The sequence below is a fragment of the Babjeviella inositovora genome (assembly GCF_001661335.1).
Source record: "Babjeviella inositovora NRRL Y-12698 unplaced genomic scaffold BABINscaffold_3, whole genome shotgun sequence".
Classification (NCBI taxonomy): domain Eukaryota; kingdom Fungi; phylum Ascomycota; class Pichiomycetes; order Serinales; genus Babjeviella; species Babjeviella inositovora.
The window spans coordinates 712,576-737,443 of record NW_017566840.1 but is presented as its reverse complement, the minus strand read 5'-3'; the positions used below and the strand labels follow the sequence as shown (position 1 = coordinate 737,443).

General features: G+C 50.3%; 12 protein-coding genes across 12 annotated transcripts; 8 read left to right on the top strand and 4 right to left on the bottom strand.

Moving 5' to 3' along the window:
• Positions 1-359: 359 nt before the first annotated feature.
• On the top strand, positions 360-1,964 carry MCD1 (kleisin alpha; the record flags this gene model as incomplete). Its single annotated transcript, XM_019132553.1, has 1 exon — positions 360-1,964. The coding sequence occupies one exon, from the start codon at positions 360-362 to the stop codon at positions 1,962-1,964; it is 1,605 nt and encodes a 534-aa protein (XP_018986533.1).
• Positions 1,965-2,291: 327 nt separating this feature from the next.
• BABINDRAFT_165904 (uncharacterized protein) lies at positions 2,292-4,094 on the bottom strand (the record flags this gene model as incomplete). Its single annotated transcript, XM_019130378.1, has 1 exon — positions 2,292-4,094. One exon carries the CDS (start codon positions 4,092-4,094, stop codon positions 2,292-2,294), a length of 1,803 nt encoding a protein of 600 aa, XP_018986532.1.
• Positions 4,095-4,441: 347 nt separating this feature from the next.
• Positions 4,442-5,436, top strand: SLD5 (DNA replication protein; the record flags this gene model as incomplete). The annotated part of the gene is made up of 2 exons (XM_019131664.1): positions 4,442-4,854; positions 5,166-5,436. 2 exons carry the CDS (start codon positions 4,442-4,444, stop codon positions 5,434-5,436), a joined length of 684 nt encoding a protein of 227 aa, XP_018986531.1.
• Positions 5,437-5,814: 378 nt separating this feature from the next.
• BABINDRAFT_33844 (uncharacterized protein) lies at positions 5,815-8,820 on the top strand (the record flags this gene model as incomplete). Its single annotated transcript, XM_019131655.1, has 2 exons — positions 5,815-7,500; positions 8,125-8,820. 2 exons carry the CDS (start codon positions 5,815-5,817, stop codon positions 8,818-8,820), a joined length of 2,382 nt encoding a protein of 793 aa, XP_018986530.1.
• A 234-nt stretch (positions 8,821-9,054) lies between these two features.
• BABINDRAFT_160593 (uncharacterized protein) lies at positions 9,055-10,652 on the bottom strand. Its single transcript, XM_019128325.1, has one exon. It carries the CDS (start codon positions 10,227-10,229, stop codon positions 9,342-9,344), a length of 888 nt encoding a protein of 295 aa, XP_018986529.1. The 5' UTR covers positions 10,230-10,652; the 3' UTR covers positions 9,055-9,341.
• Positions 10,653-11,229: 577 nt separating this feature from the next.
• EIF4E (translation initiation factor eIF4E) lies at positions 11,230-11,850 on the top strand (the record flags this gene model as incomplete). Its single annotated transcript, XM_019130377.1, has 1 exon — positions 11,230-11,850. The coding sequence occupies one exon, from the start codon at positions 11,230-11,232 to the stop codon at positions 11,848-11,850; it is 621 nt and encodes a 206-aa protein (XP_018986528.1).
• A 268-nt stretch (positions 11,851-12,118) lies between these two features.
• BABINDRAFT_160590 (dynein light chain) lies at positions 12,119-13,017 on the bottom strand. Its single transcript, XM_019128324.1, has one exon. It carries the CDS (start codon positions 12,869-12,871, stop codon positions 12,593-12,595), a length of 279 nt encoding a protein of 92 aa, XP_018986527.1. The 5' UTR covers positions 12,872-13,017; the 3' UTR covers positions 12,119-12,592.
• Positions 13,018-13,491: 474 nt separating this feature from the next.
• On the top strand, positions 13,492-15,096 carry BABINDRAFT_34204 (uncharacterized protein; the record flags this gene model as incomplete). The annotated part of the gene is made up of 1 exon (XM_019131670.1): positions 13,492-15,096. The coding sequence occupies one exon, from the start codon at positions 13,492-13,494 to the stop codon at positions 15,094-15,096; it is 1,605 nt and encodes a 534-aa protein (XP_018986526.1).
• An 835-nt stretch (positions 15,097-15,931) lies between these two features.
• On the top strand, positions 15,932-16,768 carry TIF35 (translation initiation factor eIF3 subunit g; the record flags this gene model as incomplete). Its single annotated transcript, XM_019132552.1, has 1 exon — positions 15,932-16,768. The coding sequence occupies one exon, from the start codon at positions 15,932-15,934 to the stop codon at positions 16,766-16,768; it is 837 nt and encodes a 278-aa protein (XP_018986525.1).
• A 547-nt stretch (positions 16,769-17,315) lies between these two features.
• Positions 17,316-18,110, bottom strand: BABINDRAFT_34382 (arylformamidase; the record flags this gene model as incomplete). Its single annotated transcript, XM_019131677.1, has 1 exon — positions 17,316-18,110. The coding sequence occupies one exon, from the start codon at positions 18,108-18,110 to the stop codon at positions 17,316-17,318; it is 795 nt and encodes a 264-aa protein (XP_018986524.1).
• Positions 18,111-18,820: 710 nt separating this feature from the next.
• Positions 18,821-21,365, top strand: BABINDRAFT_12444 (uncharacterized protein). Its single transcript, XM_019126969.1, has one exon. The coding sequence runs from the start codon at positions 18,859-18,861 to the stop codon at positions 21,022-21,024; it is 2,166 nt and encodes a 721-aa protein (XP_018986523.1). The 5' UTR covers positions 18,821-18,858; the 3' UTR covers positions 21,025-21,365.
• Positions 21,366-21,767: 402 nt separating this feature from the next.
• On the top strand, positions 21,768-24,575 carry SPT5 (transcription elongation factor; the record flags this gene model as incomplete). The annotated part of the gene is made up of 1 exon (XM_019132549.1): positions 21,768-24,575. The coding sequence occupies one exon, from the start codon at positions 21,768-21,770 to the stop codon at positions 24,573-24,575; it is 2,808 nt and encodes a 935-aa protein (XP_018986522.1).
• Between the last annotated feature and the right edge of the window lie 293 nt (positions 24,576-24,868).

The following is a 24,868-nucleotide window of genomic DNA, read 5'->3' as shown; positions in this document are numbered from 1 at the left end:
ATATCATAGCACATAAAAAGTAACCTCAGTTGGAAAACCCTAGTAACTCAATAAATCAACTGATGTCTATGACGTCATAATATCGTTTATGTGACAATGGCAAGGGCGTTGACCGCGGGAGATGAACTTGCCAATATTCCAGATGCACACGTGCAACGAACGTTCTGCAGATCACGTGAGGAAAACGCCACACTCGTGGCGTTGTGGCTACAAAACGCGCTAAAATTCACGTGGCGAGCGGGTCATGCGACGCGTCGCTCCTGAATATTTTCGCACCGCCCTAAATGGAAATTGCTCCTCACAATACAAAACAACACACAACTACCTCCACTTTTTCGACTCAACGCCCTTCACCCACTATGTTTTACTCAGAACAGCTCTTGACGAAAGAAGGGCCGTTGGCACACGTATGGTTGGCAGCCAACTTGGAGAAGAAACTCTCCAAGCAGCAGCTTTTGCAGGCCAACATCACAAAGTCCACGGAGGCCATCGCGTCGTCTTCGGCGGAAAACCAGAGCTCCCAGGCGGTGGCTATCCAGCCGCTCGCGTTGCGTCTCTCCGGGCAATTGTTGCTCGGGGTGGTGCGCATCTACTCGCGCAAGGCCAAGTACTTGCTTGACGACGTAGCGGACGCGTTGTTGCGGTTGAAGTCTGCGTTCAAGAGCAGCAATTCGGTGACGTTGCCTGTTGACGAAACGGTTGTGCCCCTGATCCGCAGCCTCACCTTGCGCGACACCGTTACCGGCACGGATTTGTTATACCAGGAGCCGTTGAACTTGAACTTTGACGACTCGGCTGTGAATTTTTCAGCCATTCGTCACGACACGGCGAACCTCCACACCAGCTTGTTTGCGCATTCGCAACCTGACTTCAACACCTCCATCGAGATCCCCAGAAGACACCAGCGGGACGATTTGGAACAACGCGACGATGAGGACGACTTGGACTTGAACTTTGACATTGACTTGCCTAAGGACGATGCATTGGACTTGGGCTTGGACTTTGACACGTCTGTAGAGGTTGGCCGAGCCGGTGAAGCGCCGTTGGCCGATGAAATGACCGTTTTTCCAGAATTATCCTTCCCTGAGGAGCACCAGCAGGATTTTGATATGGGCGGTGACTACGCGTTTGACTACCCATCGCCACAGCCAGAGGAAAAAACCATGCCGTTGACCCCTAAAGCACGCACTGCAACCGAGATGCTTCCGTCGCCCGAGACCCACACCAGACAGAGGAGGATGAGGCCAATCGGGTTGACTGACTCGGGAATCAGAACCCTCAGAAAGCGGTTGATGGTGGATGAGACTACGGAGATTCCCGCTGACCAGTTGAGAAGGGAAACGATATATCCAGCCGAAGGCTTGTCTGTTGATGCCCGTTTGCAGCTGGTGCGAGCCAAGGGGACGTCTTTTTTGTTTGGCAGGTTTGCCCAAGAAGTCACCTCCGAGTTCAAGCGAAGATGTGTGGCCTTAAGGAACCACGGGGATGTGAATGCCGTTCCTCAGTCGACCCCTGAGGCGCCGCATGGGGAGCAGAACGATTACGAGGAGATGGTTCAAGACTTTGACCTTCCGCAGCCAGAGAGCGAGGATGAGCGTGTGGACCAATTCGGCTTTGACATCGGCAACCAGTTGGGCTTGCAGTCTCCAGAAGCACAGGCTGAGGAAGATGAGTACACCAAACAGGCTAGCGAGTCCATTGTGTCACGGTCCACCTACAAAATGGCTGGCCAGTTGCGCGAGGTGTTTGAGACAGGTGACACTGCCACCACCTTTGCAGAGGTGCTTTTGTTCGATACCGCATCCGAGCAGCCATTGTCACTGCAGCCAAAGAAACAGGCCACCAGGGCTTTCTTTGAGTTGTTGGTCTTGGCCACTGGCGATGCCGTCAGCTTGAAGCAGGCGGAGAACTTTGGAGAGATCAAGATTTCTGCCAGAGGGAACCTCTACACCAGGTTTGTCTAGTGTGTCTAGGACGTTGTGGGTGATGTATTTTTAGTAAGAGTATACTGACCAGATGGTCTATAGTTCAATGCGCGTTGAAGATGTGAAGTGAATAATGAAATAGTGATTGATATGATTAAGTGAATAAAGTGATGTGCCGATTATATATATACGTGTTGAGACATTAACAATTTATCTGGTAAGATTGCTTCATCCGGGATCAGGTATGTGCACATAAGGCCAGATAAGGTGAATAAATTAATTCCCGAGCTAACGTTACTCGGTTACACCGTTCGCTATCATGTACACTGCTAGTATTGCTTAATGATCCAGAGCCTATGACTGCTATCACAGTCTGATGTCTGATTCTCTTAGCTGCTTCATTTTCAAACTCCCCATGGCCCTGTCCTCGCTTGTCTCGTCAGCGGCAAACTTCCAAACTTGGACCACGCTATCGACGCCTCCACACACCACTCGCCCTCCTGATGGATCAAACACCACCTTATTTACTCCTTTCCCCGTCTCAATCCTAACGACCGGGTTAATGCTGTCCCTAGCAAGGTCCCACACCTCTAGCACCCCTTCAAGCCCCACCGCCACAAATTGTGAGTCATGGCCCGGTCTCCAGGCCACGTCTAACACCACATTATTCCGCAGAGCAGCCCAGACCGGGGCCACCGTTTCAATGTGGCTCAGCAAGCCCAACGTGGAATCCGGATCGAATGCACCCACAGACTGTTTCCGTGGTCTCTGTGTCTGCAGGTCTAGTCTCCAGAGCTTAATCGACCAGTCAAAGCCACAGGAAAGAAACACGTCTCCAAAAACAGCGATGTTGTGATGTGCAACCAACGCACTAACCGAACCGTCACCATGGCCCTCATATATCAGGGTGTCTATTTGGCCCGGTTTCACATCCGTGCTTTCAAATCGTGCCACGCGGTAGATCTTGCCATCTTCGCAGCCGGCAAGAAGCCCACCGGGGTCCGCCGCAAGCACTGCTAGCTGTGTGACCGCAAGTTCGTCATACCTCGCGAGTGACCCCTGGGGCGACTTGGCACTAAAGGGGGCAGACATAGGCCTGGCAAGTATGTGCTGAGACCAGGAACAGACCGTACCGTCTGTCGAAGCAGTGATTAATGTCCCCGAGGCCTTAGAATCTGCCTCGGTTTCGGAAAGCTGGGTGAGGGCAAACACCGGGTGGCAATGAGCACCCGTAGCACCTCCGATCGGGGATTGCAAAGTGGGTGAGGACCGTTTGGACCTAAGGTCCCACGACATAATGCGGCCGTTGTACCCGGTACCAAAGAGGAGGTACAGCGAGTTATGTGAGAAGGTGACAGACAAGATTTCGGTTTGCGCATCGAAAATGTATTCAGGCCACGAGCTGGAGTTGAGGTTCCACACGAGAATCAAACCTGGAGAGTTAAGAATAGAGCTGGATACGTCGCTGCTTCGCTCACTTTGCTTTGAATAGGCTACCGCCACTAGCTCCGGATGATGCGGTGACCAGTCGAGTCCCGTCACCGCTCGGTGCTCCAATGCCGGCAACGTCAAGGTGTGGAGCTGCTGCAATTCATCCTGAACGGCAACCTCCACCGGCACCGATTTCGCGTAGTCTGTAAGCAAATCAAAGTCCTCATCCAAGGCACGATTCACGATTTTCATCGAGCGCTGCATAAAGGCTACGAGCTGATCTTCATCCACTTCCGTCGTCTGCGGTTCAGGTTCAGAGGCGGTTTCTTCCTCCGTGAGCTGTGCCATATCCTTTCTCACCTGGGCTTCCACCTGGCTTTGGATCTCCTTGAGCTGCTTCGCAGCCCTCTGTTCTGCAAGAACGTCGTTATCCGTAGTCTGGGTAGATTTGTTGTAGGTGATGGCACTAGGCTTATCGGCAGCCGGTGTCGTTTGTACGGCAATTGAGACTCTGGCGTGCTTTATGGGATGAGTTTTGTCTGGGACAGTCTTTTCTGGGGACGACACTGTTTCAGTCTTTGGGGTTTCCGGCGGTAGCAACAGATCAACCAACAGGTTGACGGAGGCATAGCGGTCCGCGGCACTGGGCGTGGCCTCTCGCTTTTTCTCTCGCTGCTTCCTGAGTTCTTCAAGTTTGGCCTTTTTGGCCTGGAGTTCTCCTAACCGATCGAACGACATGGTGTGTAGCCAGACAGGTGATGAATGGATGGTGGTGTGTGTTTTGAAGAGCCAAACAGTATGTCTGGTGTGGGCACGACCAAAACATGATGACGCGTGGATTTTCGAACCCGGTCAAATGGCAGAGAGGCTTGCAAGTTCGATGAGAACCCGTAAGACCCGATTTGTAACTGATTGTATTGACGCTCTTGGTGATTCAGATACCCGGCGACATCAATACATGAATACTGTCCACTCGCACTGCCAACCCCTGAAAACCACATCAACCTACGCCCAGCCTTATTCCGAATCACTCAGATTCTCATCAGTTAGCATCCTCCTTTAGCATAAGCTAGTACCCACATCACATGGACGAGTTCAACGACATCCTCAACGAGTGGGTGGAGAACCGGACCTCAGAATCTGGCTACAACATCCAACAGGCTAAGCAGGACGACCTCACGCGGTTGATGCAGCTGGTGGTGAACGAGCGGATGGCGCCGGACGTTTTAGAGTATGAGGAGGAGTTACTCGAACGAATTTTGGCGCGGACTCGTCTGCAGATTGAGTTTATCGAGATCAACTCGTTGGAGCTCCAGCTTGAGAAGGACATCAAGCTTCAACTCATGATTGTGGAGCTGGAGTTGGAGCGAGTTAATTATTTGATTCGGACATATTTGCGCACCCGGCTCTCTAAAATAGACAAATTTACCGTGTACATCACGAAAAATGGTGACATGGTCAAGCGCCTTTCGCCATCTGAGGTCTCTTACATGAGAAAGTACGTATCAATTGAAGGTGATTGGAGAATATTGGGAATGAATGATGAAAACTGGGGTTGGAGATTGAAGACCGGAACTTAGAGAAGGATTGCTGAACAGCAGCTTCGTCGCTACTCTGAGTGGTTATTGCCTCCACTTTTTCTTATTGATACACTGGATTTTACTCGCACTATGCTGTCTAAAACCGTGTGCTTACGCAAGATTATGAACGGTTTACAAACCGTCTATTCTCCGCCCAAACTCTTTACCCAATTAACAGTTGCCCTTTAATCGTTTCATTCCTCCCCATGTTATATACTAACAACCCCAGGCATTTTGAAATTTTGACGACATTGTATAAAAAACAGTTCCTTTCCAGGTTGCCAGAACTGTTACAGTTGCTTGATGATACCGGTGGTGGAATATCCATGATCGAGGAGCCCGATCTTGACAAACCCGTGTTTGTGAAGGTGGTCAAAACGATCAGTCACAGCATTGACGTGAATAACGAAGAGGTGGAGCTTCTCCAGGACGGGATCTACGTCTTGCGGTATAGCGCTATCCGACTGTACATTATGATCGGGGACATCAAGTTGATTTAGACAAGAGATAGAACATAAGCATTTAATCGGTATAACTGTATGTGTAGGACAGCTGACTAGCATGCAAGATCCTTATCGGCAAGAACACCGAAAAAAACATATCATAAACACTCCGGGACATCACTGGCACGGTTCCAATTATTTACAAAAAATAAATATTTTGACCAAATTAGGGACATTCAGTCTCTTCCAGCCCAACTCACTGAACATATACATCCCTATCCGGCGCCGTACTACTCTTGAAACAAATCTGCTGCGATTCCCCCTCGGTCGTGTTCAGACCAACATGACGCTTATCAGCCGTCAGCGCTTAAAACTTCAACTCCTTCCTGACATTCTTATTTATTCATCCCCCCCCCCCGCTCTAAGCTTCCACTTATGATCCCGCGAAACAACAGCGCACGGTCGCTGGCGGAACCGCACCCGGTGGAAATTTCTCCGTCGCTACAGACCGCTTCACGCAGGCCCAGTACTTCCAATTTTGCGCGCTTCGCGTTCAACATCTATGGCTCACAGAACAACCTGAACTCCGCGACGCACACACCGCCCAGTTCGCTTCCGCGATACACATCCGGTGCCAGCTCGTACTCCCAATCGTACTCCCAATCGTGTTCCCATTCGTACTCCTCTTCCGTTTCGGGGTCCGACTCTCGGGCGCGATACACGTCTCCCACGGAGATTCAATGCCTTGCGCCGCTCAACGGTACCGTGGGCGACTTTGCGGTAATTGCAGGCAAGAACCTCCTCCAGGTGCTCCGGGTATCGACTCAGGAGATTAAGGTCGAATGGGACTTGCTTGCGAGTAATTCTGCACGCCACAACCAGAAGCTCGGCTCCATCTCGGATGTGTGTGCGGGGTACGACGCAATGGGGCGCATGGTGGCGACGGCCTCCACCAGCGGCTCAATCTTCATCTATGACTACACGAGCAAGCAGCCGTCGAAGCTCCAGCACCACCTCAGCAACCACACGCGTGCGGTCAACTCGCTAGACTTCTCGACTCACAATCCGTACTCCATCCTCAGCGGCTCGCAGGACGGGACGATGAAGGTGTGGGACTTGCGTATCAAGAGCTCGAAACCGACGACAACGATTCAGGGAAACGCGGAGGCGGTGCGGTGTGTCAAGTTTCTGCCACACCTGCCTCGAAAGTTGGTGGCGATCTTCGACCTGGGCGTGATCAAGAAGTGGGACGTGCGCATGCCGGGACAGTACGAGAAAAAACTTAATGCACATACCGGACCCGGGCTTTCTCTCGGGTACCATCCCGAGCTCGACTATATCGCAAGCGGCGGCCGTGACAAACAGATCCAGATCTGGAACATGGGCAGTCAGGGCAGCGAACGTACGCCGGACTACGTCATAAACACGTCGGGCCCTATCGCTCGCGTCGACTGGGGGCCGCTGGTGACCCATGCCAACCCGTCGCTCTTCAACCACAACATCGCACTGTGCTTCATGAACGATGTCCACTCGATACAGGTTTGGAACCTCAAGCGGAAATACATCCCGCTATACATTGTCAAGGGACACACAAATCAAATCACAGGCTTCCACTACAAAAGCGATCGCCACATCTGGAGCTGCTCCAAGGACCATACCTTCGTCCAGACAGACTTGACACAGGCCATCCAGCCGTTGCGCAACTTGCCGAGCACTGCGCTCGCCTGGGGAAACGGCTTCGCAGACATGATAATGATCGACCAGCACAAGCAGGACTTTGGGCTCGACCCTAGCTTTGCTACGGCTATCGCACTGCCCGAAAGAGACACTCTTTCTCCAATCCAGACCATGTCTTCCTCTCCCACCAGCTACTACACCCCGGTCGAGCGGCCGGTTTTGACCCGCAGCACCACTCTGTTGTATCCGCGGCCGCCGCTTCCTCGCACCATATCACGGGCCTCAACAGGTGTCAGCGCTAACGGAAACACACCCTACGCGGTCCCTGTCAGCGTCCCCATCCCGCTGAACGACGACGACACGTTTGAGTATTTGACAAACACCTACTTGACGGAAATTCCCGAAGGCATGGACATGGCGGCGGTGTGTGGGTACCACGCGGCAGTGGCTGCCAACGCCCAGCGCTTCAGAGAGTCGCAGACCTGGACCATGATTGCCACCGCCCTATCTCTCGACGAGGGGTTTGTGGTGGAAAAGCGGAAGGAGAAATATGTGAAAGAGAGCTTGGTTGAGGGAGCAGGTTCGGCCGTGGAGGCTGGTGTAGAGAGCGGTTCGTACCAACAATCGATTGGCTCCGACTTGGATATCGGATCGTACGCCTCCCATTCTTCCCATTTCGGCAGCCAGGCCGAGGGCTTTATCCGTCAAAGCAGACCCAGTATGTCCAGCATCCCGCGGAAGTGGGACGCCGTGATGGAGACCCCAGCTTTTGTTTCCGACCAGGCGATCACCTTTGACTCGGCCAAGAAGGAGGATACCGTCCCTGAGTACTTTGTGCTTCCGGAGGAAGTGTCTGGGGTCCCAACCCTCAAGGTTAATGCCAACTTATCGGAGAAGAATCTCTCCAAGTTGTTGGTCGAGCACACGCATTCCACGCCAATCGCCACGAATTTTGCCGAGCAGGACACCCCTGGGTATTTTGGGGACCATTTAGATGCATCTGACTCTGTCTACTCCTCTTCCTTCGGAAGCCATACCGAGCACACACCGTACCATCTATCACACGAGCCACAGCTTCTCCACAGCCCAGCGCTTACAAAGTGGACCAGTAACAAAAGCGAACTTACGAAACAGCTCAGACTGCGCACCGAGACCTTCAGCACCCACACACGCGAGTCACAGCTCTACAAGGAGATTGAACCCGGATCATCAGAAGACCTTGTGATCCCCTGGGGTGCCAGACAGCTTATTGAGAAGGCCGCGGAGTACGCCGCGGATCAGGGAAATATCGTCTTGTGTGCCACCCTCACCCTTCTCTTCTACAACGAGGCGAATCCCGTGGTGGAGAAGCAGCAGGCGCTCGAGTGGATCTATTTGTACATCCAGATTTTGAACCGCAAGGGCTTGTTCACCATTGCGATCGACATCATGAAGAAGTGCGAGTTTGAGGAAATACGCCTGATGGGCCAGAACGAAACAACCTTGCGTACGTACTGCCCCAACTGTCTTGAGTTGGTGGTGAACGAGCGGACAAAAAAGCGTAACTTGGAGAACAAAGACACTGGGGCTGATGAGGGTTTTTGGTGGTGTGACAAGTGCCGCAAGTGTTTGGGGAAGTGCATCTACTGTAACGAGCCGGTAAAGGGAATGGCGTTGGCGTTCTTGTCGTGCGGCCACATGGGCCATTTCGGGTGCTTGCGAGAGTGGTTTATTTGGGACGAGAATACCGAGTGTCCCAGTGGCTGTGGAACCGTGGTACTATAGTGTGCTTTTGGGGGTTTGTCAGTATCGGGCCCTATCAATCCAGTGTTGAAGCATATATACAAAGATCTCACGGGGATAGACTTTGCCAGTGGCACGCAGAGAGGATGTTAATTTTTGAGCCCAATTTATGAGTGTGGGTTACTAATATCATAAATGGATCAGAAATAGTGTAGCGGCAAATGCTGTATTAAGGGGAATTCTACGATAAATATCATTTGATCCAAAAAGTGAGACCTGGCGCATGGAACTTCTGAACCATGGATAACCAACAAAGGCACCGAACGAAAGAAAAAAAAAAAAAAAAAGCCAGGGTATACGGATCGTAGTGATAACCTCAAAAGGCAGAGGGAATGCACCGTCTTTCACCTGTGAGAACGGTCAGACATTTGGAAGATATGCACCCACAGTGAGGGTCAACCTCGATGGAAACAAAGCTTGCTGTTTACTCAGTGCAAAGCACCACTCATACACTCTTCCTGCTAATATCCAATTGGATTCACCTTCGTCTTACGCTCTTCCTGTTAATGCCCAATTGGATTCACCTTCATTTTGATAAAGTCATGGACAATCTCCCAGTACTCAGGCTGTGACAACGTATCGTTATGGTACCCATTCGCAAACTTGTGAATCTCCTTCACGTCTGCCAGACACAATTCATACAACAGCTGCATATGACTGGGAGGGACGATCTCATCCTTTAAACCATTCATGAACAAAAATGGAATATGCAGCGGGACACTGCCCACAATTTCCTCGGAAGGCCACCGCTGATGCAACATGAACGCGAAACGCGCCAAAACCGGGAATATGTGTGGCACCACTTTGGGCAAGCAGAGAAAAGTGTTCTCAAGCACCACCCCTGCGATCGCCTGGGGGTGTTTGCTGGCCAAATAAATAGAGACAGCACCTCCAAGCGAGCGCCCGTACAAGACAATCGACGACTGCGAGAACTGGATGTCTTGCGCGAGAAATTCCATGGCGGTGTCTGCATCGAGCTTCAAGCCTTTCTCGGAGGCGGTTCCGGTGGATTTCCCGTACCCGCGGTACGAGTATATAAACACATTGTAGCCAAAGTCGTAGAAAAGTCTGGCAATGGGCAAGTAGTTACCGATATTACCAGCGTTAGGGCTCAACATGACGATGGTTTTGTTGGTGTAGGTAGCAGAGTCTGCGTTCTGACGGATGGCAAAAGCATGGAGGGTCTCTCCGTCGGGAGTCGTCAACGAAACGTCGTCATAGGGCAAATCGTACGCATCAGGGGTGTCCAACACGTTTCTGGCATTGTTCAAGGACGACGGATACACGAGAAACAGTTGGAGTTTGTACACACCTAGCAAACCGACAACGGCTACAGAGGCAGCGACTGCAAACAACTTTTTAGAGAGGTCGATAAGGGTGTTGACCGACATACAGGTGTTCTGGATGACAGAAGAAGCAACACGTTGAAGACTGGTGCGTAAAAAGCTGCAACTGATATCAGTAAAGACCATACAGATGTCGTGCGGGGAGTATAAGTGATAGGCACACGACAAAGAAGAGACAGAGCTACAGTGGACTTGCTTTGTGCAAAATACAGATGGAATAACCGTCACGATCTCTAAAGCGGCAAAGTATCTCAGCCGAAAGCATTACGGGGGTAGATAGATAAGGCTCTGGGGCTTGAATAGTTCTTGGTCTACGTCTCACAGACACTAACACAGATGCTGTACGATAAGCCTTTAAGGTGTCTTCAACAGACAGCTCAGATAGTTTAACGTTCTTCTTTTTTCAGCCAAACCTCCAGCTTCACAGTCGTACCTTGAAATTCCTGCTTAGGCGCTTTCTCAGTTTTGTTATAAAACCATGTTACTCTCAAACGTACATGCTCCTGGCTTCCCTCTGGTGGAAAAATCGTGGATTTACCGGCATACTCGTTGTCTCGAAGTGGAGTCGCAGGAGTCGTGCGGCGCCTGTTTACATATCTATGCCACCACTCTTTAAACAGAGGCTATGTGCCGGGTAACAAGCTTTGATAACCGCTTCGATAAAACCCCAGGACCATCTTTCAGAGTTAATAAATCCTCGCCGTTACCCTGACCCTCATACACGTAGAGCACAGACATCCTACGACGCTAGTGGCCTCGCGTGCCGCTTGCGTGCCCACATATACTTACATATCGAACTTTACCCAGCGTACCTGCGGCTCATTCGCACCTTCAAATTTTTCCAACACAGAGAGGACAAGCAGGAGATAAAGCAAGTGACACAAACGCCTGGCTCGTCTTACTCCTTTCATAACCCCAGCTGCGTTTTGATAAGTGCAAAAGTATGTATTGCTGTGGTTTGTCCGAGTCTTGTTTGACGTATTTCGTACTGAAGGCTCAGGAACACCGGTCGCATTCACTGTGCAAGTACTAACAGCCGCCAGAGATGTCTGAAGAAATTATTCAAAAAACCGTCGACTTGAGCTTGGAAGACTCCACCGTTTTATCAAACAAGGAGAACTTTGAATCAAAGCACCCATTGAATACCAGATGGACCTTGTGGTACACCAAGCCACCTGTGGACCAGAACGAGTCTTGGGGCGATTTATTGAAGCCAGTCATCACCTTCTCTACCGTTGAGGAGTTCTGGGGTATCTTCAACTCTATTCCAGCTGCCACTGACTTGCCAATCAAGTCTGACTACCACTTGTTCAGAGAGGGTGTCAAGCCAGAATGGGAAGACGTTGCCAACGCCCGCGGTGGTAAGTGGGCCTTCCAGTTCAAGGACAAGAAGACCAACATCAACGAATTATGGTTGAGAGCCTTGTTGTCTGTTATTGGTGAGACCATCGAAGACGACCAGAACGAGGTCAACGGTGTCGTGTTGAATGTCAGAAAGCAATTCTTCAGAGTTGGTTTGTGGACTAAGACCACCGACGAGGAGAAGTTGAAGCCAATCGGTGCCAACTTGAAGAGAGTCTTGAAGTTGCCTGAAACTAGACAGGTTGAGTTCCTCTCCCACGAAGCCTCCAACCAGAGAGGCGCCAAGCCATCTATTTTGATCTAAATTGACGAAAGATCTTGACCAGCGGGCGCCGCCGGTATATATATTTTTCCGACTTGTACTTTAGCCTCCGGGTTATCTATAATGACATAAACTTACTCTAACCTATGTAGGCACCCTTTAATTACTGTATGCAGTTGTGATGACCGAGGCCCCGTAGGGCCAATTTCAGCTCAAGAATAAGTAGGTTGCAAAACAGCGGGGTGGATACAAAAAGGTTAATCTACCGAAGCAGAATGCTTTTAAAATAACATCGCATCCGCTAGTTAGATTTCCGATATTAAAGAGACTGTCGTTAATTATTAATCAATGATGGTTTGCGGCAAGAGATAGCGGCTTGCAACTAGAGATGCCGCTTCATTTCATATACCCCACAATGGTATGGCAGCAGCGGCCAGATTATCTGACTTTTAGCTTGTATCTTCACATATTCCGCCTCCGGTGCCTAACTGAAACAAGTTTGGTCCACACACTCGGGCCTTTGAAGAGTTCCATACAGATTCCATTTGAGACCGGGATTCAGATAAAACCAAATCAGAATCTGGGAACCAGATCGAGGATTCCTTACTGAAAAATATGCCTGGCCATCAAAACGTTAAAAGCTTCATCTGTTGGAACCAAGAAGCCTTGCTCGCATATTCATTGCCCAGTAGATTGCCCCACCGTCTTACACTCGCTTAAATAAAATACATTATTGCATTAGTATCATCCTCAGGCCATGCACTCTCATCGGTAAACGGAGGACTTACCCAGACTTGTAGCACAAAAAGGCCTTTGGACCGATATAGAAGTAGACAAAAAAGCCCATTTCATGGGTGACGTAGGAGCCGAAGGAATTACCCACAATTACGTGCCATGTATGCCCGTACTCCTCGTCCAACGCTTTCTTCAACAGCTGGGCAATGTCCTTCTCCAACTGGTGTTCCTGGGAAAACTTGCCAGCTAACTCAAATACATTGTACTGCAACTCTTCCGGCATGTCTGCGGCCTTGAGGACCGGAGTAGCGTCTTTAGCAAGGGACATGATGTAAATGTGCAAGAGTAATGGATGATATAAGAATGGTGAAACGTTTTATAGCCGTCTGGTTCTTGATGTAAACTTGGAGGCAAGCGGCAAGAATGGCCTGCATCGAAGGGACGTAGAAAAGTGCCGCTGGAAAATCAAAAAAGGGTTTAGCCGGCGATATTAGAAACATTAAATACACACATATTTTATTTTATTTAGATTCGAAATAGTATCTCAGAAACACAGATAAAGTATGAGTCTGTAGGGCTGACGTCCCTGATGGTTGTACCATACTCGCTCCAACCACTATGTATGCATACTCCAAGTCCGTCACCATGGTTGGCCGAACTCTTGCGCCACATTAACCATTCAATAATAGTTTTTTTTTTTTTTTTTTTTACAATTTTATAAAACTTACACAACCATCAGATCTTTGCTGTATCAAAATAGGTAAGCCTTAAATATCAAAATAAATATTTCAAACAGCACATTAGAATAATCCCTCGTTTCCCGCCAAGCCTTCCAATCGCGGCTTTTTAGCTCGTGCGTGTACCGCTCTGTCCCGTACGCCCCGTATCGGGGCTGTACTTCTGGCCCAAACGACCCGTTCTACCATACGCTCCACTTACACACCAAAGATGAAGTTTGCCCTGCTTATTTCGCTTGCTTCGCTCGCCGTGGTGGTTCATGCCAACCAGGGCTCTTTCAACGAGGAAACCACGCGCGTGTGCGCGGGAATGTACTCCCGTGAAGACTGGCAGGGGAACATTGACCCCTACATCTCCGTCTACCTCGACCAGTACAAGGCTGCCGACTCGCTGAACGTGTCAGTTTCCATGGTGGTGTTGCAGTACCGCGATTACCACTTACTCGGGATCCCAAACAAGAACAATCCCAACAAAAAAACCTACATCTGCGACAGCGCCGCTATTGCCGCCGGGTTGTGCGAGGAAAAGTCACGCAACCGCGTGCTCATCAACCAAGAGCTTGCGAACAGTACCATACATTCGCAGATCATGACGACATATGTCACCAGCTTGGGCCAAACAACCTTGAAATACCAAATCAAGCACACCGGGTATTACTGCGTGTTCACGTACTCCCACGAGGCAGAGTCCTACTCCGGAACGGTTGACTTCCGCAACGCGTTTGGCCAGCTATCGGCGTCTGAGATTCCAAAATTGCCGCTCTACGGGATGCTTGCGATCTTTTACGGGGTTGGTTTGGCGCTCTATGCATGGGCGTTCTACAGACATCGCGCCGCGATCTTACCGTTACAAAAGTACTTGGTGGCATTCTTTGGATTCTTGACGGCCGAGACTATCTTGATTTGGTCATACTACGACTTGCAGAACCAGCAGGGCCTCAAGAAGGGCGTGTTGGTTTACATGTTCTTCATCGCCATCCTCAACTCCGTCAAGATTTCCTTCTCGCTCTTTCTCTTGCTTTTGATTTCCTTGGGGTACGGGGTTGTGTACCCGAAGTTGAGCAAGAAGGTCATGTTAAGATGCAAGATCCTCGCGGGCTTGACCTTTATCACGACTGCGGTGTATGTCGCCCCCGACTACATCGTGAATCCCGACTCCAAGAGCTTGGCTGCGTTCTTTGTGGTGGTGCCGGCTGCCGTGACCTTTGCTGTTTTTTATGTCACCATTCTCACCTCCATGCGCACCACCACCACGTTCTTGCGTGAACAGAGACAGGTGATCAAATTGCACATGTACCAGACGCTCTTTAACGTGATTTTCGCATCCATGATTGTCATTTTCCTCGGTATGTTTGCTTCCACCTTTGTCTACTTTGGCTACTCGTCAGTTGACACGATCGAGAGCCACTGGAAATCGCGTTTCTTCATCTTCAGCTTCTGGCCGTCGATCGCGTACTTCTTTGTGTTCACCAGTGTCGCCTTTATCTGGAGGCCGACCGCGGACTCCTACATGTTGGCTGTCAGCTCACAGTTACCCACCTCTGCCGACCAGGCGAACGAGTTCGACTTGGACGACTTGAGCTTGATGAGCGACGGCGAGGAGGATCAGAGAAATACCCGTCGCAACGACAGTTTCGACCTTGACTTGGAGGAGGACCACGCTCAGTATGCTGCGTCTACCACCGCTGTAGCCGAAGCGCCTTCCAAGGGCGAGACCAAAGTCAAGAGATCGCTTGATGATGATGCGACAATGTTCCAGTTGGAGGATGAGGGGTTGTTTAGCGACGATGAGGACCGCACTAAAAAGAGCAATTAGTTGCGTTTCACAGGTGTGAGGATGGAGAGGCCAAGTGGATCGCGGATCCTTGCTCCCATCATATGTAATTTAAAAAAACGCCGTGATAGTAATTTGAATTACAAAGGAATAGTGTACTGTTACAATGTATGGGCTTGGGTTTTTCCTGTTATCGAGAAATTCCAATCCGTCTCAAACTGTGATATTACAACGTACCCCACCGCAGAACACACTGCGGTATGGAGTTTGGCCAAGACCGTTTACGTTTTATTTTCGCGGGGTGAGGAATCAAAAACAAGGCACTTGGTATCACCTAACGGCAGTCGGCATGTCTAATTCGGGTAGTAGGTCCGTAAATTCACCGCAGATCTCGTAATATAGACCTGGCCACCTTTACAGGTATTTTACTGGTCCCATGGTTCGTGAATTCCCACCTATACGTGCAAAAACCGTTACGTTTTGTCGGCACATGTTCATATTAAAAACGTCGTGTTTTACTCCATTCCTGTATATCAATTTCAGCCTCAGTTTACGTTCCATCGTGGCTTTTTTTTTAGGGTTTTCCCCCAAACACTGGTATCTCTTGTATTTATACATGTACTCACTTCTGAAGCCTCACTGCATCTGTTAATCTTGGTACTGGTGTATATCCCAGATTTCTACCAGTACCGAGCAGCCTGAACGATCCGGGCACTTGAGCTCAGAGTTACATAGTGACAGTCTACGTTCGCACCATTACCCGGAGCGACACGCGGCTTGGGCGCTGCACGACCGCGGGCGAAAAAAACCTGAAGGTGAAAAAAATAGACGCCTACATCAACCGTCAAGGCATTCAAGGCGTCATTACTCACATAAAATGGCTGACATCGCATCGCAACCTGTTGCCAACTGGGCGGACTCTGAGAATGAATTACCGGTGCCAGTCATCACCAAGAACGCCGACGGCACCAAGACTGTGGTGTCGTTCCGCGTGGGGCCAGACGGCAAGAAGTACAAAGTCATACAGAAGGTCAGAGAGACCATAGTCAAGGAGACCGTGCATCCAGCGGTCGCCGCGCGCAAGCAGTGGACGAAGTTCGGCGAGGAGAGAGATTCCGCGCCGGGCCCAGACATGAGAACCACCCAGATCGGCGAGGACGTGCAGTTGAACCTCGGGACCGCGTGGAAGGACTTGGAGAAGGAGGCAGAGGAGAAGAAGGCAGAGGAAAGCGCCAAGAACGCAACTACACAGAGAATCAAGTGTCGTACCTGTGGCGGGGACCATTTCACGTCCAAATGTCCATTCAAGGATACGCTCGGCGTGGACTCCGAGGCCAACGCGGCCGCGCCGTCCGCGACACCGGAGCCAGAGGCGAACAGCAGTGTGTTCGTGCCACCGCATCTCAGAAACAGGAAGCCAGGCGATGCGCCAGCTGTGGGCAGAGGCTACGAAGACAGAGACGACTCCACCACCTTGAGAATTACGCAGTTGAACGAGATTGTCGATGAGGACACGTTGAGAGACGAGTTGTTGCGTCCTTTCATGTTGAAGAGAGTCACCGTTGTCAAGGACAGAATGACCGGTAGATCCAAGGGTGTTGCCTACGTGTCCTTCATGTCGGTTGACCAGGCCCAGGCTGCGATTGACAGATTCGACGGTAAGGGTTACCACAACTTGATTATCCACTTGGAGTTCTCCAAGCCAAAGAAATAGGTGTGTTTGTTTAATAAATTTATGTAAAGACCAAGAAAGGCCGCCGAGGTTTTCTATATAGTTGGGGTAAATCCTCAAGTACTTTATATGGAGCGTGGGATTCCGTGTAAAGTTTGAGGGTGAAAAGAAGGGCCTCAGAGATTTTTAGTAGAGTTCTGGGTAAGCAAGAAAAAAACATGATATCGGGGTATGATAAGAGAGCTTTGGCGTAGAGCTTGGATATAGGAAACTCAAATGATTGATATTCTCCATACCGGATGTTAATACAATACGGTGGATCCGAGAGTAATAGGTTCCACGTCACCAGAACAATCATCTACGAACTAAATATGTGTTCCAGAGCTGATAAATGCCGACAAAGTTTTTTTTTTCTGGACTTGAATAAATCTGTTTGGTTACAAGTGCTATGTACAAACGTGGTGAGTGTCCCATTAGATGTTTTTCCTAGAGATTTTGTTTTTTAGTGCCTGGCATTCTTTAGTGTCAAATCACATTTGAAACCACATTTCATTCTCTCTTCTCAAACTTTCATAATTCATATATGCATTCACACCTTTGCCTCTTTCAGGATCAACTCAGCCACCTGTTTACACTCGTATACCTCATTGTGCTTGCCAAAAGAGCCCATCACAAACGTAAACTCAATTTTCTGCAATGTCAAGTACTGCGTGAATAAAAAGGTTTGCTGCGGACTGAGAAGTTCATCCTCATAAGAATGTGCCACCACAACCCTCCCGTGAGGCACATCCATTCCAATCTCCAAGCTCAACTGTATAGCCTGGGACTCGTCTCCGTTAAAAGCTTGGCCCATAAAGTCAGAATAAATCGGGTACTCCTCATACAACTTGTCCATGTCATAGATCCCGTCTAACAAGTACAAGGTGTCCAAACGAGGAAGATTTTTCTCAATAAACAGTACTACCTGTGCTGGGGTCTTCACTGACACTGGTAGGCACAGGTACTCTAAATCCGTCAACGTATCAGGATAGTACGAGAGTAATTTGGTAAAAGAGAGAATCTGCAAAATAAGCGTGGCACCAACCGAATGCCCCGCTAGAGAGACGTGTTCCACACCAACCTCCTTCTTAAGGTGACACAAGGCAAATAGCACGTCGAGAATGTGCTGCGGATGCTTCACCTCGGGAGATAAGCGATAATCTAGGGAGTAAGCGTGTTTGTAAGGGCCAGGAGTGGGCTCAATCATGGATGCGAGGGCATCCCAGTCATCTTTGGTGTTGTTTGGGTCGCGCCAGGCGCCGCCGTGGATGAACACAATCGGGGAGGAAGACGGAAGGTCTAGGGTTGCAATTGTTTGTAGGCGGTGAGGGCCATAGGAAGTCATAATGGCTGAATCGATAAGGGTGCGAATAAACTTGCGGGTTCAAGCATAATGAAGGGTTGGTCTTTGGGTGTATGTACCGTTGGGGCCGGTCCATGTAAGCGCCAGCCGCAGGAATACTGTCTTGGAGTGGCGCATTATTGTAACGCCATGTAGATGGCTCTTGGCACACTAGAACGAATTATAATGACGATAAATAAGCGTTTTATTACCTCATTTTTCCACTTCCTGAGGACTCTCTCGGAATCTAAGCCGTCGTTTTATTGTATAAAGCTCTTTCCTCAGATGATGCATGCTCTTGTATAAGACAAATGTAAGGGTAGGACAAGTTGTATAAAACTACGAGTGCTGAAACACCCCACAGAATTCTTTAAGTTTAACTTTCGCCATGATTATTATGGATTTATCGGCTGTTGAGTTTTTGAGAGTTCAGGATCCATAATCCAATTTGTTTAGTGAGCGTTTACGGATCAGACTGTGGGCAGAATTAAAGAATATTGCTCAGTAAGGTAGCTATATCATGTTTTATATTTTCAGCACAAGCTGTAAATTAATTCCTCCTTTCCACACCTTTTAATATCGTTTACTCTCGAACCTATGGCCTGATATTAGCCAACACTGATACCTTACAATTATCGTTTCGGGGATCGTCTAACCTGCACATCTTTTCAGCCGCGCGAGTTAGCCTTTGCAACGCGCCTACATTCACACACCACGCTTCTATGTTAACCTGATCCATTCTTGCCCAATCATGCTGGAAGACCTATTTCAGCTTGAGTTCCAGTCAGACTCCCCTACAAGGTTCAATCCCGGTGCCGCGGAGTTGGATCTCTACGATGGCGACAACGGGATCGCGTTCGACAAGGAGCTCGCGAAACTCCTCAACCCGAAGAAAAACCAGTACGACAAGATCCTCACGGTGCTTGAGGCCTCCGTGTTCAGCGAACACGGTTTCAATGAGGACATTGCCACACGAAGATTGGCCAAAGTTCCAGACGACGCCGTTTTCAGCGATCTCATCACCCTAGCTGCCATTGCGGGCCATTGGACGATTTCGTCACGGATTTCGGACAATTCCTCGGCCAACCCCCTTCCTATAAACCAACGCGCCATTTCCCTTCTCCAGCGGTACCTTGACGCTGTGATGATGGGTTCACGCACTGTTTTGACTGAATCTGCAGAAGTTATCTACAACAGCAACTCCCAGACCTCCGACATTGACCTCGAGGTCACCCAGGAGGTGGAGCTGCTGGACGGAAAGGTATTGGGCGACGATGACAAGGCGATTATCAAAGAGCGACTCTATGCCTTGGTGAAATCATTGGTGTTTCCAAAGTCTGTTTCTGCTATGAGGCGGCTCCAGGCTTCCAGGGGCCGGATCACACGGTCAGCTACCATACCCGAGATCTCCGCCAAAAGTTACCAAGAAAAGGTTACCGCCGAGGGTGATTTACTTGAAGGTGCCAGCCCCGAATTTGCGATGAAGTCGCCGAAACGGCCAGCTACGGAGGACCTTATGATCTCCCCCAAGAAGGTGAAACCCAACGAGTTTTCCTCGCCCCACGGGTCCCTTGCTTCGAATGACTCGTTCATTTCGCCGTCAAAGGGTGCGCTTATGCTTGACCTTGGTAGGCAAAAAATGTCGGCAGAGTCCCTAAAGGCAGCGCAGATGTTGCAGGACTCGCAAGACTTTGAGGAAACAAAAGATGTGATCCGGACCATCAGCGGCCAATATTTGCTCAGCCATACGTTGAAGGACATCTGGCAGCTTTTTAAGTGGACATTCAGCTGCGCTACTTCGGAAAAACTGGTTCACCATGCGCTCTGGAATACTTATCGCCCTATCAGCCACTTTGTGGTTCAAGTTTTCCGCCTCCAGTTGAACGAAAAGATCGCCGAGATGAACGACCTCAACACAGTCCACCGCGGCTGGCAGAACGTGCCGCGTGGATACCGCGAAGTTGTGGTCATGGAGCTCCAGGACATGTTCTGGCACCAGCTCCTCAAAGCGCTCGGGACGTTTTCCTCCGAGTGGTGCGAAAAGGCATGCGCTCTGGTGTTCTTCACCCACTGGCCTGGCATGAGGCCCTTGTACCAGCAAGAAGTCACCCAGGCCCCGGGGGTGGTGCTTGAGGTGATAGCAATGAAAGGAAAGTACAACGTGGAGACGATTCGGTTGAGACGCGATCTCTGTGTGATGCTTTATGTTGGAATGGATGCCGTGTGGTTTGCTTCCGAGGGCATGAACCGCCGCAGCTACGCGGTCGATCCTCAGGAGTGGGTTTTAGCCGTGGCAGCCACGGTGGCGAAAATGCCGCTACGGGAATTCCGGGAGTTTTTCACCCTTAGCGACGAATCAGCACCAAAGGAGCAGGAGTTCTTGTTTAAAGTGGGGATTCTCTACACGGATGGCTACTCGAATCTGTTTGGTGCGTTTGGAAAGGAGCTATCGCTTGAACGGGGCGAAGACACGGACATCTTTGCCGTACTGGCCGACCTCAAGCCTAACTACAGATTAAACTATGAGGGTCACCTCTTAGACCAGACGAACAAAATTGTGATTGTGATATTCATGGTGGTACAAGTGTGGAGTTGCTCTTGGAACGGGGACGTTAGTGTGGCCGCCAGGAGCAAGTTTCTCAATCTAGCAGCCAGAGGCGATATAGCCAGACAGGAATGGCTTGAAGTCCATGCGGAGCAGGGTGATGATTCTGATTCCACGGTCAGGGATAGCGAGGAAGAGTGTCAAATCCTAATTGGTGCTACGCAAAGGGAGACTAAAAAATGTGACAAGGAGTGGCCGTTGCAGTTGGCAAACATGCTAAGGTGCCAGCCTGGTTGGGATTATGAGAGAGGAGACGTTAACGAGGGATTTGCAGATGCCTTTGAAGAGGCAATATTGGAATTTGAGTTGTAATAATTGATCTGAGCGAGACAATTGTATGAGATTACGTTATCCAATACTTTGTTTCTGGCCATTTATGACATTCTGAGGGTGTGATCTACTCATTGTTGTGGTCTCACCAGGGTGATAGGTGAATTCATCAACACTGAATGCACACACTATTGGCGAAGGAGGCAGCAGATAGCCCTGTTACCTAGTTGACGGTTTATGCTAAATCCTGAATCTTTATTCCGGTGGAGCCTTTGCAAGCAGCAACTGATGAAATCGAAATAAGGCTGCTCGAGAATTAGACTATTATTTATGAAAAAACACACACACACACACACATTAGGAACAATTTGAAGTCTCGATACAACAAACTAGAGAATGTAATCTGTTAAATTTCTCGATCTCTACGATTTGAAGCTATATCCTATTTGTGTAGGCATAAGCGTCGAACTTTGCAACAGAAATTATTTTGGCCAAAGCTAGATGGAAGTACTTTTATTTCAGACTATGACCCTTTATATAGATGTAAAGGACAAAATACAGAATATTATTAAGCATACCAGTTGAATCCCTTTTATCAGACTATTGAAATCTAATCGTCCAAATGACCCGCAACGCATGTCTGTGAGCACGCTTGTAGTGGTCGCGCGCATACCGTCGTGTCTCACCCAAGCGGGTAACGCCAACGAATTTATCATATCAAAAACACAAATTGCGCACCTCTCGTCCATCCCCACACGATTCAGTCACACCACTTGGTACCCGATATGAGTGACACTGCAGCGCTTAAAACTGAGGATCATTTGTCCGATACCAGCCTAAAGCGCCCGATTGAGTCTCCCGCTGAGTCTCCCGCTGAGTCTCCTGCTGGGTCTCCCACCGAGGCTCCCGCTGAGACTCCCGCTGAGACTCCCGCTGAGACCCCCACCGATACTCCCACCGAGGCTCCCGCCGAGGATGATGAAGAAGATGAAGAAGAGGTAGATGACGATGAGGAAGATGAAATTCGATCCAGAAAGAGACGCCGCCGGAACCAGTTCATTGATATGGAAGCCGAGGTCGATGACGACGACGAAGAGGATGAAGAGGAAGATGATGAAGAGGCGGTTATGTTCAGAGAACAGTTTATCGCGGACGACCATGCGGAAGGCACCGAACCAGGCAAGCCGGAGACGGAAAGAGCCCACAGAGAGGTGGACAGAAGAAGACAGAAAATTGAGGACGAGGATGCCGAAAGATTGGCCGAAAAGTTTAGAGAGCGGTACGGGCGCAACCAGGCGGGTGCGTTCCAGGGGGGCGACCAGGTCTCCCAGCGGTTGCTCCTCCCGTCGGTAGACGATCCGTCCATCTGGGCACTCAGATGTCGCCAGGGTAAGGAGAAGGAGTTGGTGCGCCAGATCTTGAAAAAGAAGCAGACATTGAAGGACTTGGAGATTTTCTCCGCCTTCCAGCGTGATAACTTCATCGGGTACATCTACATCGAGGCGCGCAAGCCGGAGGCGGTCGAAAAGGCCATCAAGGGTTTGACCGGGATCTTTAACTCGCAGCAGAACAAGTTCCTTGTGCCGGTGGACGAATTCCCAGCATTGTTGAGACAGAACAAGAGTACTGACGTGGATCTCGTCCCAGGCACCTACATTCGTATCAAGCGTGGCTTGTACAAGGGCGATCTCGCGGTGGTGACAAACCTCTCCGAGAACGGGTTGGAGGTCCAGTGCCGGTTGGTGCCGCGGTTGGACTACGGCCAGACGGACGTGGATGAAGATGGGAAGAAGAAGAAGGTCAGCAACAAGTTCAGACCGGCGCCGCGCCTTTTCAGCGAGAAGGACGCCGAACGGTACGAGCCAGACCGCCTCAGAGCCATTGGCGCCAAGCGCTACGCTTATCGAAACGAGCAGTATCACGAGGGCTTCTTGATCAAAGATTTCAAGCTCCAGTATCTCGACACAGCCGAGGTCAAACCAACCTTGGAGGAACTCACCCGGTTGAACAGTGGTAAAGAGGATGACGGGATCGATTTGTCCAGCATCGCACAGAGTTTGAAGCTGTCGTCACAGGCGTCCATCGCGTTCCATCCGGGTGACCACGTGGAGGTGATCAGTGGTGAACAGGCCAGAATCCGCGGCCGCATCTTGGCCTCCCAGCAGTCCGATATCGTCACCGTGTTGGTTTCCTCAAAAGAGCCAAAGCTCAACGGTGCAAAGCTCGAGTTTCCAATCTCCAACTTGCGCAAGATCTTCAACTCTGGTGACCACGTTATGGTTATTAGTGGAAAACACGCGAACGACACTGGTTTGGTGGTCAAGGTTGAGGAAAACTACGTAACGTTGCTTTCCGACCAATCGCGCAAGGATATTACAGTGTTTGCCAACAGTTTGGTCAAGAGCACAAACTCTGCCTCCACCACTACGGTCAGCAACTACGACTTGTTGGATCTTGTGCAGATGAATGTCTCTGCCTTTGGTGTGGTGATCAAGACCGACAGGGAATTGTTTACGGTATTAGGCCAGGACGACCGCACAACCACGGTCGCGCCGTCCTCCATCACACAGAAGCTCAAGCTCTCGCCAAACCAGCAGATCGCGACCGACCGCAACGGCCACGAGGTCAAGGTCGGTGACACCGTCAAGGAGCTCTCCGGCCAGAGAAGAGACGGTGCCGTCATCCACATCCACCGCAGCACGCTCTTTGTCAAGTCCAAAACGATCCTCGAGAACTTGGGGATCTTCGCCACCGCCTCGGGCAACGTTGCCACGGTTTCTGCCAAGGGCTCCATCTCGGATGTCTCTGCGGGGCCCGACTTGAACAAGATGAACCCAAACTTGCAAATCGGCAACATGCCGCCACCGGTCGCCATGATGGCCACCATGGGCCGAGACAAGACCTTGAACCAGAATGTGTCGATCATCAGCGGTCCGTACAAGGGGAACAAGGGGATCGTGAAGGATGCCAACGGAAACACTGCCCGAGTGGAGTTCCACTCGCGTACCAAGATTGTCACCATCAGCAAGGACCGTTTGGGATTCTACGATGATAACAAGAACTTGATCTCGTACCAAGAGTTTATGAGTCGTGGCAGCCGTGGGGGCAACCGCGGGGGCAGGGGCAACCCGCATTTTGCCTCGAGCACGGGCGGCCATGGCGGTAAGACTCCTGCCTGGCAGTCTGGCGGCAAGACCCCTGCCTGGGGCTCTTCCGGCGCCGCTTCAGGTGGCCTCACGGCCTATGGCGGTAAATCCGCTTACGATGGCGGTAGCAAGACGCCAGCGTGGGGCTCTTCCGGGAACAAATCGTCCTGGGGCGGTGGATCCGCCTGGGGCGATTCGGGCAACAAATCCACGTGGGGTGGTGGGTCTACGTGGGGTAACCCAAGCGGCGGTAAGTCGGCGTACGGAGGTGGGGACAGGTCGGCTTGGGGAGGCAGTTCCGCGTGGGGTGGCAACGCCAGAACGTCTAGCTCGGATGTGGCTCCAACTCCCGGTGACTGGGCCGCACCGACCCCTGGGGCAGCCCCGACTCCGGGCAACTTCAATGACTACGATGATGGATATGAGCCGAACGCCGACACGCCATAGGTGGGGTCAGGCAAGGACGTGGGGCGGAGCCCTTTTGTAAAATATTTTTGTAATTTCATGCATCTTTGAATGGCTGTGTAGGATAGACTAGTAGATGTGTTAGCGATACACTTTGTGGCTACAGGGTCAAATGGTTTGATACAAGCTCGAGTTATATATCACTGGCACTCGCCGGAGAGCTTGGATTAAGTAATCCGTCTATTTGCGCTCCAACAGCTTATTCTCCTTCTTCAGCTGAAAGACCATGATAAGTACGGTTGGATAGTGCTGAAAAATTGGATCTGAATTGAAAA

Excerpts from the sequence above, each read along its gene's own strand:
- BABINDRAFT_160590 (XM_019128324.1), bottom strand. The coding sequence starts at position 12,871 with ATGTCCCTTGCTAAAGACGCTACTCCGGTCCTCAAGGCCGCAGACATG.
- BABINDRAFT_160593 (XM_019128325.1), bottom strand. The coding sequence starts at position 10,229 with ATGTCGGTCAACACCCTTATCGACCTCTCTAAAAAGTTGTTTGCAGTC.
- BABINDRAFT_12444 (XM_019126969.1), top strand. The coding sequence starts at position 18,859 with ATGCTGGAAGACCTATTTCAGCTTGAGTTCCAGTCAGACTCCCCTACA.